The sequence below is a fragment of the Bactrocera oleae genome, chromosome 2 (genome assembly GCF_042242935.1).
Source record: "Bactrocera oleae isolate idBacOlea1 chromosome 2, idBacOlea1, whole genome shotgun sequence".
NCBI lineage: Eukaryota > Metazoa > Arthropoda > Insecta > Diptera > Tephritidae > Bactrocera > Bactrocera oleae.
The window spans coordinates 19,622,240-19,638,683 of record NC_091536.1 but is presented as its reverse complement, the minus strand read 5'-3'; the positions used below and the strand labels follow the sequence as shown (position 1 = coordinate 19,638,683).

Here is a 16,444-nt window from a genome sequence, read left to right as displayed (position 1 = left end):
AGCCTCGGGTTAAGAAATTTGGTTACTTCTTTCTTTATGTTTCTCTGCTTTGAGAGGGTTGCTTAAGATTTAAACTGTTAAATTTGTTATACATTTTTTTTTTTAAATTTAGTAAAAATTATTTTGATATCTGCCTAATTGATTCCAAATTTTTTAATTTCACTTGAAATGTTATGAAAACCATTAGTCTTTGGTCACCGTCATATAATAATATGAGTGTGACAAAGAGTGGGTAACGTTTGAACGCGGGTCCGCTCCAAGATTCTACAGTTGAATAAGTAGCGCCAAACGTTCGATTAAGCTATAATGTTTCCCAGATCTTCTTCAACGTTTTTTAATACTCTTTTGATCTGGTTACATTTTATAGCTCTAGCAAAACCTAAAAATTTGGAGGTTTTCGTAGCCGGCTTCAAATAATTTCAAAATAAGGGTTTACAATTGAAAGTTGTATATAAGTTTTGAAAAGCATATTCAGTTGAATGGAGTAAAAGTTGGAAGAACCGAACCTCAAGCTATTAACGATTATATCTAAAAACTCTCCTACAAAGATTCAATGTACCTGTAGGAATATAATTTTTAGTGTGACAATTTCCATATCCTGAAGAAACGCAATTAAACTATTTTCTTTTCTTTTAGAATTTTTACTATATTTTGTTTGTATATTTATTTTTTTGCTGTTTCTTAACCACCATTTATGGTTTATTTTCACTCCCGAAAATTCGACGTCAGCATTATCGTTGTAATGCAGTCTCCTGTGGTGCGTTATCATTATCCCTTTTTGTTTTCACGCCGTTCCTTTGCATTCGCCTTTATTGACTTACGTACACAAATTAATTGATAGAACTCGATTTAGGCCACTACGTGTGGCTTCCACTGGCCAAAATTCATTGCGGCTAATTAACTTTGTGTCAACAATTGACTGACTACTACTTATGCAATTATAAGGGGTTTGGTAGTGCTAAAATAAATTTATATTGTCTGTGTACATGCATACATACATACATGTACCATATGTATACGAACATAAATATGTATATATTGGTTTTTATTTTGCCAAATATAGACAGCTCACAAAAAAGTTGGTAGTCAGTGCTACTGGCGCTGCTGAGTGTAACAGTTGCTTTTTATTCTGACACAAAGTAGAAGAGAATAGAGACAGTTTATCTTCTTTTATGCAAAAAACACCAAGAATACATACTCACAAACGGCATGTACACTTTCAGGAACAAGATGGACGCTTGCCTGGTTCGCGACCCTCCAGCGCGCCGGCGGAACCCAATGCCAAAGCGGCACGAAAGGCTTCCAAAAAGATGGAGAAAGAGGCGCGGTGAGTTTGCTACGAAAATTATATGAAATAAATACATATGTAGGTATTTCAAAATGTTCAATTTTAAATTACTTTCCTTTAACTCCATTAGGCGACAAGAAAAGGAAGCCAGTCGACGCGAAAAGGAGGCGCGCAAGTTGGAGCGCGAAACGGCGCGACGTCAAGAACGCGAAGCAGCCAAATTGGAGAAGCTCAATCGCAATATGGAGAAAATATCGCGCAGTACAGAGCGTGTTGGTTCCTCGACGCGCTCCGGCTCGTTAGAGCGACGTCGCAGCGGCGAAGACTCGCCCGTGCTCAACCAGTCGACCGTGCACGGTATCGCCAGTCCGAATCGACGTCCCACCATCTTCGATGTGTTTCGACAGCGCGCTAAATCCGATGCTAAGCGCAAAGATTCGCTGCTTTTGGCCGCTGGCAGTGGCGGTGTCGCTGCTGCACCCGGCACAGACAACAGCAGCTCGAGTAGCACACACTCTGGCACTGGCGGCGGCGGCGGTGGCGGCGGCGGCATAATGAATCAAATGAAGGTGGTCATGCAGAATTCAGGGCTAATTGGTCATCATCATCATGATAAGCGTCAACATCCGGCTGTTACGATAACCGCTGCCGAGGGTGGCAGTGCGAAGAATAAGTACAAAGATGGATCGGCGCATCCGCATCAAGGCAGTGATGCTCAGGTTAGTGTGGTCTTTAGAAATAGATGGAAGTGCGTTTTGGTGTAGTGGTTGAAAATGACAGTAGCTTTCATCTATAAATGTGCGTTTCCTAATATATAGCCATTGTATTTAATTTTCTCACTGAAAATATCTTTAATATTTCCAAATTAGTATACAGAATCATGCGAAACAAATTTTTGCTTCGCCTTCGGCCACTCTTTGATCTGTTCCTCAACCACCTCAAAGCGTAAACATGCTAATTAACATTTAATTATTGCTTTATTGCAACTCATTTTGTTAAATGTTCTTAATTAAATAAATTCTTCGCTCTCTACATTGTTTACAGTACTATCACACCGTTACAGCGGTACGTCGCGCTGACGCGTCCCGCTCACCTATGACCAAAGTGATGGATTTGTTTAGGAGCCGTTCAAATTCAGCGGCCACCGAGGCGGATAAACGCAAAGCGGTGAGTTTGGCATTAACTTTCGATTTTATATATGTCATAGTTTATATTCAACATGATTTTTGTATGGTGAAAAGTTTAGAAAGCTCTGCCAATTCAAAGAAGTGCTTTTTGACATATCTGGACTGAAGCTTCTTGTGGTGTGATAAGAAGGTGAAAAGCTTGAGACGTTGACATGATAATTGTATTGAGATATTACTATTGCCCGGCAGATGGTGCCAAAAGCACCTAGTTTTGTTTTGTAGTTATGAGGATATACACTGGAAAATATAAGAGTTGCATTTTGAAACAAAAAAAAATTAAAATAACAATTTTTTTTGGTAAAATTTCAAATTTATTAATGTTTTAAATCACGTGTACCATGAAATTTTAAAATTCCCAGCGTTTAAGAGCTAGTAATACTAGTAGCGTCTTTGTCTAATTTATACCAATGAGGCCGGTTCAATACTTCTCAATATGGCATACCACAAGCCAACTTTCTTATTTTGAATTTGAATTATTGAATCTACTTATTTGCCGAGCATTTTTTACTGAAGCGGTGCAAGTTATATCATCGATTGTATATCAAAATTTCTTGTTCAGATGTTTATAGGAAGGAATGAAGCCACCTTTTACATTGACCTTGACTAATTAGCACAACTACAGCTCAAAAACGCACTTAATTCTTATTTTCATATGTGTAATTTTTAATTTAATTGCATATTTCAATAAAAGGAAAAAATTATCATCAAAAGAAATCGAAAATACCAATAACAACATCATTTCACTCTACAAATCAGCTACTCTTAACACCAATGCGCCTTCACAGCTTTTTTGCATCTAAAAATTCCAACAACAATTATGTGCGTAGGCCATTATGTACGCATAAATGTTTGCTTGAAAAAGTAGAAAGTCGGTGTAATTCCTTATATGTAAGTAGAAAACGTCCACACACACACATGTGCAGCAGCAAGTACGCACAGCCACTCATAATCATCAATCAAAATTAAGCAAAAATTTGAATTGGTAATGAGTAATAATTGCCATACGCAGAAAATACATATTTATCGTAATCAAGCACAACAAAAAAAAGAAAAATAAAAAACAGGTTGCGAATGTTACTGGTGTACGCCAGTTTGCTTATTGTTAATGAAAGTGAAAAAGGTTTCGAAAAAAAATCTGATCTCAATCGATTAGTGCTCGATTGTTTCTTAGCTGTCTTGGAACTGCTATCCTAGTAGCCTTTTTGCACATTTTGGTACAAAAAATTATTCATTACCTCTGAAATACTCTAATACTAATCGTCCCGAATGAACCTAAAATCGATCTGTACAAGTTATACATCTGTATTCTTTATATACAGCCTATCGGCTTTAGACTGCCAATAGAGAATAAAAAGCTAAGCAAAGCAATCATTCTTGGCTGACTTAAAAAAAAAAACACACCAAACCTCAATGTCGGTGATGCCCTTTGAATAACTGTTTATCTCTAAAAGGCTGGCCATATGTGAGTCCAACATAATTTGTTTAGTATTTAGTATTGTATTAGGCAATTACTTTTTATTGATACAAGATTTTATTAAAATAGCACCTTTGTAAAGAAGGCCTAATAATACTTAATTAAAATCAGGACTTAACCCTAACACTTCGCAATATGCGTATAAAAGTGTATATTCCTGTTTTTTCTGTTGTTGTTATGGTTGTAGCGGCAGAATTCTGCCGAGTTGACAGTACTTGGCCGGATAAAATCCGGAACTGTTCCGATTACGTACGATCCGACTGTTGTGAGAATGGTTTCCTGGTTTTTTATACTCTCGCAACCTGTATACCATTTAGCCCTTCCTTACTTGTTTTCTAATTGTTTTTGGTAATCTGAATATTTTCTCTATCAACTATTAAGGAAAAGTATATAATTGTTGCTGTGTAATAAAAATATCTCCATTTGTAAATAAAATTACTTTACTGTTCGAAAATATAATATAACTGGTTGTCGTACAATTATTTCTAGTTTAACTGTTAACTGTCCTAGCGTGTCATAATTTTTTCTATTTACAAAAAATATTTAGATGCCAGGGTTGTACTCTAATCTTTAGAGATTTACTTTATACTCAGCATTATTTTGCTCCTGCGAATTAACTTGGTCGATTAGTTATATAAAACATGAAAATTATGATATTTATCGATTATTAGTTAATCGATAATTTGTAGAAATAACTCATACTCATATATCGTTCGACCTTCAATATTTAGATATGGAATTTGCGAAGCTTAAAAGCTTTACTTACCACATAAGTAAAACAAATATATACTCGAAATAAGAGCGATTCTAATACCAAAATTTAGGAAATTCTACCCTATAAAATTATTAAATTTGAGGTTATCATCATTTTGAAAGACCTTTCCAGTTAAAATTTAATTTCATAGTGGCACGAAATAGGAAAAAGTTTAACGGGATTAAATTGAATTTGGATAAAATTTTGGTTCAAATAAACACATATAACGCTCATGGGAGATCTGCCGGTTTATTGAACTTGAAGCCTAGATAAACTTAAGTTTTTGTCGAAACTTCAGAAGACTACTAATTGTCATTTTCGCGCTGGTGCTTTTTTTTTAAACCAATTACCAGAGTGCTAAAGAGACCAAAAAGTGTGCCTCCTTATGCTCATTTTCTCTTTCGCTAAATTTAAAAAAGAAACAATCATAATTGTAAATAAATGTTTATGCAATTCTTTGCCGTCTATTAAAGACGAAAGCTTAAAAATATAAACAAAGAACTTTAAACAAACACACAGCTGTTCGACAACGATCACTACTCACGCACTTTGAACTTGAAAGCTCACTGCGCTCTCTCTCATAACATTGTTATTTATGTGACACTCTTTTGGCTTGCTCTCTGCTGCATAATTTTTGCGTTCATTCGCCATATTTCCCAAACATCCGGTTCTATTTGGCTTGCTTTCTGCTTTTCTTGCCTTCTATCCAGTCAGCTGCATTTTGCTACCTCTGTTTGTTTATGTTTGTTTTCTATTTGTGTGTGTGTGTGTAGATGTGCGCATTTCCTTTTCTGTATTGTAAGCTCTTTATTGCTAGTTATTTTGCATTGGACTATTCGGTTGCGATCGCTTGCTTGCAAGCTGATAGCCACACTTGTCACTGTCAGTCCGCAAGGGTTTAGCGCAAATTCAAACGTCTCGCGCATATTGTCGCAATCAAACGCTCGAGTTATACACGCGCACGCCAACTAATATTTACTCTACTCATACTTTACTCGTTTTTTCGTGATTTATTCGTGTTGACGTTTATGTTCACACATACATATGTATAACTGTATTATGCTATTTTATATGTGACGGGTTTAGAGCGAAAAAAAGGACAACAGAAATATTTTGAAAAAATATAATATATGTAAATATATAAAATTGCTATTAAAAATTTTAATGATTAATTATAAAAAATGATAATAATAAATATTTGTAAACAAAATGTGCTTGAAAGGTGTTTATTTGAGTGAGCAAACATGCTTGTCTACATCTAAAGCAGGGTGTGTGTGTTAGCACAGAAATTTTAGAAAAAAAAAAATTTTTATTTATTAAAGGAGTGTGTGTAAGCTATATAAAAAAGGCTTGTTTTTTAAATTAAAGAAAGGTGTGCGTTTTCAAATAAATGTTGTAGCAACTTCGATTAATATTTTTAACAAAAAATTTACTCAAGATTTTCAATCTATAAAGGAGTGCAGGAAAACAACACAATCGAAAAAATATGTGAAATGTGCACCTTCAGTGTTTACTTAAACTGTTGATTATTGATAGTGTTCAAACAAAGCGAGAAAAGTGATTAAATTTATTTACACGCCTAGATGTATACATAAATACATATATTATATGTGGATAATTAGCACAATTCTTATCACACCAATCATAATATTTTGATTTACGCTACAAGTTTAATAGTTACAAAGCACCTTTTGTGCCGTGAAAAGATTGTTAGGTGTCAGTTTGACATTGCACATTGTATATTGTATATCCATTAGGTTGGGTCAAAAACCGAAAATTTTTTTTTGCTTCCTACTCTGAATAAATGGTTGATAGACACCTCTAAGAAATGCTTGCCAAGTATGCGCTCTAAATTGTAACGGGATTCTTCGTCTAACGGTTTTCTATAGTTTTCTAATTATCAGAAAAATGCTTCCAACTACTTGAAAACAAATTTTTGTTTAGTTCGTAGGAAATTGAGTGCTCTACAAAATGGTCTTTCACGGTTTTTCGTAAATATAACCGTTTAAAAGTTGTTAACGATTGAAGTTTGACTATTTTAAGCCAAATTTGTGTTTTGACCCACCCTAATAAACATGTATGCATATGTAGCTGTAAATTTTTTATGAAAAAGTTACGTTTCAATTTTTGTGTGTAAAATTAATTCAAATGTCGTTTTATTGAAAATTACTCGGCAAGCAAAACCTGTACTGGCGTATTGACTAAGTTCCAATAGTTGAAATAAAATATTTATTTAGACATTTTTCAATAAATGATGAATATTGGTGTTGTGTTGAAAATAAAGAAGACATAAGTGCAAATAACAGCTATGTGTACAAGTTTATGAAAAAATATATACTTTTTTCTAAAAAAAATTTTATATATACATTAAAAATTGTGAAGTCCTACTTTTGGAAAAATAAAAAAATACGAATTTTCTTTATCAAAATTCATTGAGCTCATATGTGGTTTTTACCAACCACCAGACCAAAATTACTAGCTACCTAAAAGCAAAAAAATAAAAATAAAATAAAACAACTCATAAAAATTTCGGTTCAATAAGACCCAGTGCCATTACCAATGGGTTAAAATTAAAATTTTTTTTCTGTATAATCATGTTATTATAAAACAAATTAAAAGAATATTGAAAACACGTAAAGAAGCTTACATTTTTAAAGTTAAATGTTTATATAACGTGTAGGGGATAGCAATTGTTCAAATATTTTATAAAGCTGAAAAAAAATCCTTTTTATATTTGTTGAATTTCCGAAACCCAATTCATGTTTATTTTCTCTTCTAACTGTACCAAAGCATGTCTAATAAATTTAAAAATCTAAAAGTAACATCTTAATATTTGTCTTCGGTGCTTAAAATCAATATTCTTAATAAGTTTACAAATAAAAATTCTATGTGGCTAATTTTACTCTTCAGAATATAGCTTTAAGATAGCAGGTTTGAGTCTTAACACGAAGAAAACACACATCATCGAAAATAAAGTAAATTTACATAAAATGAAGCTTACCATGTTTTCCCTATAAGTGTACAAAAATAGTCAGCTTTATTTTAGCTAAAAACGGTTCTCTGCAATAGCGCTGTTTTTTGTTTTATTTATTTTTCTATGATATGATAGAGTTTTTACTATCTTTTAAAGCCGCAATTAAAACAATGCAATAAATATAAATTTTTTATCGTCATTTAGAAACATGTTGTGAGAGAGATTTACATACAAACCGAAAAATAGTGTCTCAGAATCTGTCCTTTTCCTATTGAAAATTTGCAAATATATTTTTCCAACAATCTCAATATACTGTATACTACAAGTATTTATTCGACAAACAACTGAAGCTTTTGAAAAAATATAGAATTTTTATTAGCGATGAGTTAAAATCCTTACATTTCGCCATTTCCGAAGACCTGGGAAAATAAGCGCCAAATTACCACTTAAAAAAAAAATTTTTTTTCTGTTTTTTTGTTTTTTTATTAATATTTGTTACAAATTTAACACAGAATTGCAAATTAATATATACATATGTACACACATAAACAGTAAGTTTTCACGCGAAATTAGATGCCCGCCAACTCTGACCTACCTCGTCTACACGTTGGAGCTCTAATTCGCTCACTTAAGATATTAACGATGCCACGTGACCGACCCACAGTCCAAAATGGTGCCAAAAAAGCGTCAATTCCGTCAAACATTAGCTCATTCCATCGTCAATCAACGCCGCTCCAAAGCGATTGTGGCATGCCACACTGCTGTCATTTACATACACACACACGCAGCCACATACACGTCGGGTTAGGCTTAATGGCATTACGTATACGCCGCGTGCGTCCAATTTGTGATCGCTTGCAGTTTTGCTTTAAAATAATTAACAATTCAGCATTAATTTGTGCGATTTGCAGCGGCTGATAAATGAAAATGAAGAGAAGGCAGCTGACTGCAGTAGGCGAATGCAGAGATTTTTTTTATTTATTAAATTTTATTTTGTAAGGAAGTGCAAAAATCACAAGTCCAATGCCAATAAATAAATTGCATGCGCTGCACGTCACAGCACTTTACATTAAATAAATATTTAACGAAAATATTTGTAGATTAGTGCATTTTCTTGTTGTCACTCCCACCACATGTGTTTGTATGTATGTTTGCATGTGCGGGGACTCAGCGCAGTGACGCCAATAATTTTCAAGTTCATTGACGGTCAAGTCGAGAAAATGAGAAATTGCCGCGACGCTGAGTGAGTGAAGTGAGTGCCATGCAATTGCCTATGTATGTGTATGATGCGTGACACAAATTTCGTGCGAATAAATTAGCACACGCAATACAAACATAGTTTGCGCAAAAGCGAAAATAAAGAAAGCTCTGCTGCCAAGCGCCCAGTGTCAACGAACAGCTGTTTCGCTTTTCATTTATGTGTTCTCAAAATGCCATAAAGTGTAAATAATTTACAAAATTTTTAATTTATTGGTATTTATGTTTTTATATCGCACGGAAAACAAATATATATAAGGCGAGGAAATGATGTTTCAAGCAATCATCATCAAATAAAAAACGATGATTAATACCATAACTGTTATATATAAAAATATAACACACAGACGAAAAAAAATATAAATAAAATTTTATTAAAAATATATTATTGCTGACATATTATAAAAATAATTATAACTAATATTCATATGAAATATGACTTCAAATTAGCTGCAATATTGTTAACAACGTGATTCTTAATAAATATTAATAAAATTTATTTTATAATCGAGATAAAATTTACAATTATATTTTTATATACCATATAAAGCATTTGTATCAGCAAATAATTATAAAAGAGTTGCCACCTTATATGATATATATGATGAGATGATAATAAATTTATTCTCACATATAATTATATCAAAATACGATTGAGGAGCAAGCAAAAAATATTCAAGAATAGTGCGAAATGGGAAATTTTTTTAATATGGTTGACACCGGTTTTTTTTTATTTAATTGTTTTTTTTTGGTTTTATTAATTTATTTATTGATTTTTTTGGTTTTTGTTGTAAGGGGGTATTCTAGTCTAGCGGCCCGAATTTCGAGCTGATAAAAACAAGCAATAAATATTTTTACTATACCTTTTTTACTATTTATTTATTCATATAAAAAAAAATTGTTTTTGTTTCCATGAACTTCTGGGTCCTTGAAGTCAGTGGGAAAAAAAAGACTGTGACCTCGTCGCCATGATATCTACCCTTGTGGTGATCTAAAAAATAAAATAAAAAGGTGATTCTTAATTAGTATTAATGCCGCCCACTAGTGAACCAGCAAAATTGTAAAAAAAAAAATTTTTCTCAAAATGGCGGCTACTCAAAAATTGAGGTCGATTTTTTCACTTATTTTTTAACTTTCTTGAATTTTTTAAAAATAGTTTTCAAATATTTTCATTTTTTGTTGGTTCACTAATTGGTTGATTAGGGCTTGAGATATCGTGGCGACCGCATCGAAAAATTTAAAGTTTTACCTCCAGCCGTCTATTGTTGTACTCGTCCACTCAACCAGTTTAATTGCCACGACACCAAAACGGCTATAACTCCAAAAATAATTAGAATTTTGAAAAATCCTTTTAGGGAGATATTTTTGAACCGCTAGACTAGAAAACCCCCTTAATTGAACTTTTTGGTTTTTAATTATTTGATTTTTTTTTATTTTATATTTTTATTTGGAGAATGAATAAGTGCACACAGTTGGACGACATATTTTGCTGACGTAATTTTAACGGGTTTTCTCAGATCCCCACTTTTTCCACCAAAATGAATCCTAAAGTTCAGTTGTTCAGTTTATGCAATTGTTGCGTTATACACAATTTAATTGGCGAAATTATAGTTGTTCCCACTTATTATATTTGGAAAATTAATTATGTAAGTCAGAAACTTCGTTTTTAACTGAATGGAAATGTCAATAAAATCAACGTACAAATTCCAACGTACATTTATACTCCTAACAAAATAAATGACTACTTCATAAAGAAGTTTTCACCTGTTTATACAGTTCATATAAGTCAACAACCCAATAATGTACCGTTACATAACTGTAACACATAATAGAACACCCAATAGAAATGAAATGTTAATTGAGCAATAATAAAAATAAAAGTAAGCAAGCAACAAGTCATTTTAATGGAAGAAAAGTCATGCAATTACTTGTATTGCTTCTCATACAATAGGGTGGATCGATGAGCATTGCAAATGTTTAATAAGTATTATGCAATCTTTTGAAAAGATCCGATTATTAGATTTCATATTGAATATTTCCTGGCCATACAATAAATGCCATATCCGACGTTATATAACATTAGTGTGCCTATACAGATATACGCGTTAAAAATGTAAGAAAAATACAAATAAATTCAATTACTAGGTGTTTCAGTAGAAACTTTCTCAATTAAATTAAAAATGTTCACGTTTTTCAGCTTTAAACTAAACGCATTATTTTTATATGGTTTTATAATTTTTTAAATGTTATGCAACTAGGTGATATATTCATTTACGTTCTCTGGTGTTACCCCAGTGTATGCAAGATTTTACATAAGGCAAAGAGAACGCAATGTTGCCTACATTTAGGCATAAAACTCATAGATTAGCGAAGTTTCACACGTAAAATAGTGATGCCGAGTTGACTGAAACAAGTATCATGTATCGGCTAAAATCAAGTCATTAGACTATAGTAATATATCATTAACCGATACCTTGAGTACTCTTGTTGCTTGAAAAATATTTCGGTCATATTTAAATTAGCACAAAAAAATATATTTTTTTATTTAAAATTAACTAAAGCAAGCATTTTCTATACAAGTATAACTGCAAAAAATTAATATATTTTGTATATTTGAACTTTATATATTGTATATATATATATTTACTTAATTTAAATTTTTTTGAAATATAACGGATGCTCTGGGATCACCTTTTAACTGTAAACGAATATTAAATTGATCAGACATACAAGTACCGCATATGTAGGTGTATGTGTTCAGTTATGTTTACGCACGATAAACTGGCTGACCTTTGTGCAGCAAAAATTTATTAAATCAACGAATATTAATATTGTGTATAAATGAAATGTAGTTAATTAAATCAAAATTGCTTATACATACCAAATAACAAAAATTTTATGAAGCAACAAAATCTTAAAAAAAAAATATTTTAATTGTTAAAAAGCTAAATAAAAACAACGTAATCAATTTAGAAATAATCGTAAAAGGCATTACGCAAGTGGCGCAAAATATTACTAGTAAAATAACAACAGCAACACAATAAAGTAAATTTTAATCAGCTGCACCAAAAAAGGCACCGCAAAACTTTAAATTCTAAACTATACATATGTACGTACATATGTATATAATATACAAGTGTAGTCTACAACAATAATTGCTATACAAAATAACAACAACAAATCGTCAAAATACCTTCAATTAACATTTATCACCATAACCGGCTAAAAAGAAAAATATTTACACAAAAACGCTTGAAATTTAGAAAGTAATTAAAAAGGTAATGCTGCGTCGCCGTTTAAAAAAATACTTCCTAGTTAGTTTTTATTTGTGTAATACTTGTTGTACCTCATCACATTTGCTGGTTATGTAAGTTCGTTTCGCTTTTGTTTGCATTACACATTTGTAACATGCGCGTAGGTAAATAATAAAAAAAATTAAATGAAATGTGTGATAAGTACGGAACAAACAAAAATTCTCACTTCCAATGGGGTAAGAAATTATAATTGCATACATACTTACGTACGTGTAACGGTATGTTGTGCTGAATGTAATATTTCTATATTAAGCTTGAATATTTATTACACTGGGAAACAGTAGTTTTGTTTTATGAAGTTTCTTACCCGATTTTCTATGATTTTGTCACGCTGATACCAAATCTGTCGTCAGTTTTTCTCTAGCAGCTCTAGTTTTCGAAATATGCGCATATAATATTTTTAGCCAAAAATATTACAATTTTAGAATTTAAAAATATATTGCTCTTACTTTCTTTTATGTGCTTTTCTTACATGAGTAGAAACATCAGTCTTGTTTTGAATGCTCCAACAGTAATCAGACATCATATTTGCATTCTAACGACCCTGATATTGCTCGTCCCTAGTGCGAATATCCTGATGAAAGCGTTCTCCTTGTTCTTCGCTTAAGTCGCCTAAATATTCCGTGAAGCGGTTTAAATGGCTAAAGTGGAAGCGCATCTCGATGCTCATGTTACAACCTAGTCTCAGGAAGTGACTTTTTATTTTCTAAGAAATTTTGCACAACCCAAATAAATTCAATCCATGCAGATTTCTCCTTATCTGTCATACAATCAGTAAAATGTTGGTACTTTATTAGTTCCCTGTTTTGAGCACCGAAATATTTTATTGATATATTTCAAATACTCCCCATCCTTGTTTAGAGCTTTTACAAACTGTTTAACTGTTTTTACTTTATATATCTCTGGCTACTAGAGGGGCATTTATCACGTTCATACTACCCCGATACTAAATTCACTCTTAAATCCAGTGTTCTGTCTTGTCTCGGCTATCACATGAAACAGTAGTATTTGATATAACATTTTAAGATCGACGCATATCAGCCAGTTATACCTATTCTATGTTTTTTATTTTCTCTATAACCAAATAGGCCTGTTTTAATAGAATCAGACTCATTTAAACGGCATTTTCTAAACATATAGTCACGACGAATGGCACGAAAATTTCTTAGGTCATTTAAACTAGTTCTTCTTAATGTAGACAAAGCGGTTTATCTATGAAATTTTGTAATTTTTTGCCCTAAAATCTAATTTAAGTAAGCCGAGTAATGATATTTCAAGAAGTACCTGTATCAATAAAACTAGAGCTACTAGAGAGAACTGGTAGTTTTAAAATCAGCGACGTCAAATTAATAAGAAACATTTTAGAAACTTCCTAAAACCAAAAAAAGTTTAATTTTGTTCAGCAGTGTTATTTGTTTTGTGAGTGGCAACCGTTCTATGAGTTGTATGTTCGAATCACAAATTTGATTACCTCGCAATAAAGGGTTTGTTACATTTTAAGGTAAATTTGAGCGGCTCCTCAATGGCTTTCACTCATAAACTTTACGAGTATAAACTTAAATAATTGATAAATTCTATACTTTTGATGGAATTTTTGTCGTTTCGTAGTTCTATCGAAACAAAATCTCATGAAAATGTAGCAGATTTGCGTTTACTATATGAACCTCGTGTCCATGGTTGTCGTTCTAGACTAAGCTAATACTTGAAACGAAAAAAAAAACAGCATTTGAAACCAGAGATTTTCGCGGGCCGTCCTGATCTTTCCTTGGTTTCGTTCGTGAAGAATTTGTGTATCTATTCGTTTGCTTTGTCAGCCGTTATTATGTGAACTGCTCCGATGTTTTTTTACCTTAAGAGTCAAAACCGAAGAATTCGACCACAAAACTTTGAGTATATTTTGTAGTTTCCGATCGTATTTACGGTGTCGGATCACAAATGATTTTTGAGAGTTCTGCCCTGGTGATTGTCCTAACCGGCTAATAACTCAGGTTCTTTTAGATTTTAAAAACTCAAATGTTTGAGCAACACCTTTTCTAGAAGAAATTTATACATTTGCAGTAATTGTGGGAGAACTTTTATATAAGATACATATAAAGCTATATATATAAAAAGAAAATTACTACCTAATATAATGTTTCCAATTTCTATTATATAAATTACAGATTAACTTTTACACACTTTAGTAGAATTTTCACATCATTGCGGCGCCAAATGATTTCTATAATTAGTTGATGAATTTTTACATATTTCTAATTTTGAGAGCATGCCAATTTAAATTTGAATAATTTGATAGAACATTTGCCACACACGCCACATAAAGATAAACGCGAGTGTTCCTAAATATGGTTAGTAATTTCATTAAGTTTTAACGAGGCGTGGAACTATTAAAAATTATTAATTTTGAGAGACGCAATTCGCTCGAACTATTGAGAAAATAGAAATAAATAGATGTTTTGAGGTTATTCTTTAATGCGCGACCACCAGACTCTTCCTCAATTTTTTGTTATATTTTCTCACTTTTTGTGGTCATAGCCCGTCAGTACTTCATAGCTCATAGACCCCTAACCCCTACTGCTACAAACTGTAGAACAATAGAACATTAAGTATTCTTCGAGTGGTAGCCGAATTCGACTACGAAATAATCAAATAGCCGAATTAATTCTCGCGGGTTCTTTTACCATCGTGCTAGATAGGATATATAATTTTGAGGAGAATAAAACTAAGTTGATATGTTTCTCCAAGGAAAGGTTGGTGAGCATAGCCTGCAGTCGTAAATTCTTTAGAACTCTAGTTACAGACTCCCAGATTACTCTAGCACTTTTCATACAGAATGAAAACTTGATGGAAAGTTAGAGCTATTGCTTTGAAGTGAGACTGCTGTCGCTGAACTCTTTGACCGCTTGTTCGAAGCTTACTTACTTTTACTTCGTGCTATTTCTTGATAACAATCATAAACATCGTTGGTCATAACAGTGTAGCTGGAAGCCTTAATCTCAAAATTACCGGTCTGGGGACGTATGTGTGTTTTTTTTATCTCTGCGGTCTCTTGAACAGCTGAGCCTCACGAAAGCTCAGCGAGTGTTGTTAAATCAGTTAAGTTCTTACTCTCGGTAAGGCCAGTAACGTCTTTTACTAATTACAGATGTTTTTTTGCATTTGCCTTTATTGGTAGTTAGAGAATCGCACTTTATTTGTGCAATCTACTACCAACCCTATTCGTAGTATCATTTCATTTCTATATTACAAGGATAATACTAGTATTTTAGAAAGCTAATAGCAAAAACAATAACTACAAAATATGTTGAAAAACATTTAATTATAGTTACCTTTGGATGTATAATCGGCGCATTTGTTTTTTGTTTGGCACGTCCAGCTAATAAATGTATATAATTGGTTCACTTCACGTCATATCAAATTTTATGAAAGTAGGTTGGAACTATAAACACGTGACTTTACAGTAAAAACTGAACAAATTTTTTAAGAATATTAAATAGAGTAATGCAAAAATTGGCACAAACCTACTTTACTAGGAAAATAATTTATTAATTTTATAAAAGTACACTTATAGTTGTGACATTTTTCAAGGAGAAGTAAAAGTTCTGTGCATGTTCCTACCATACTCACTATTAAAGTTTGACATATTCGAGTTTCAAACCCCCCAACCGTTAAATTGTAGCCTTGGAAACAAGCCACTCGTCAGCCGTGGTTGCTTTTACTAAATTAATAAATTTTTTTACTATTCTGCAATTAATATTTTACCATGTTTCGCAAAAGCCAACTCAATTAATATTAATTCAGTATGCGTTGTCCATTAGCGTCTTATGTATAGTAAATATTTTTGTCTTTTTTGCTTTCCATTCTCAATATTTACTCTTTACATTTAGTGTGTGCAAAGCATTTTTCTCTTTACTCGTTTCTTTTATATACAATATATTTTTTCTTTTTTCATTGTGTATATTTGCCTTTAATTAAATTACAGTTTGCATATTGAACACATTGTAGACACACACACACTCACAAATATATGTCATATATGTATGTGTGTCCGTTTTCTGCATCTTTCAGCATTCATATTGTAAATTTTCTTATTTGCCGGTTGGCTTCTTGCCTTTGCAAATATTTTTGCTTCCCTGCACGTCATTCTACTTTGCATTTATATTTGCTTTTCGATATTCCATAACTTGTTGCTTGTGGAT

At 32.4% G+C, this 16,444-nt stretch overlaps 1 protein-coding gene across 2 annotated transcripts in view; it reads left to right on the top strand.

Annotated features, from left to right (window-relative positions):
- Positions 1-16,444, top strand: part of SNF4Agamma (SNF4/AMP-activated protein kinase gamma subunit) — a 172,485-nt gene that overhangs the window by 80,953 nt on the left and 75,088 nt on the right. For both annotated transcript variants that reach the window (XM_070110779.1, XM_036377791.2), the window contains 3 exons: positions 1,224-1,327; positions 1,419-2,007; positions 2,333-2,455. In XM_070110779.1, coding sequence (XP_069966880.1) covers positions 1,224-1,327; positions 1,419-2,007; positions 2,333-2,455 — 816 coding nt within the window. The remainder of the gene's footprint in view (positions 1-1,223; positions 1,328-1,418; positions 2,008-2,332; positions 2,456-16,444) is intronic.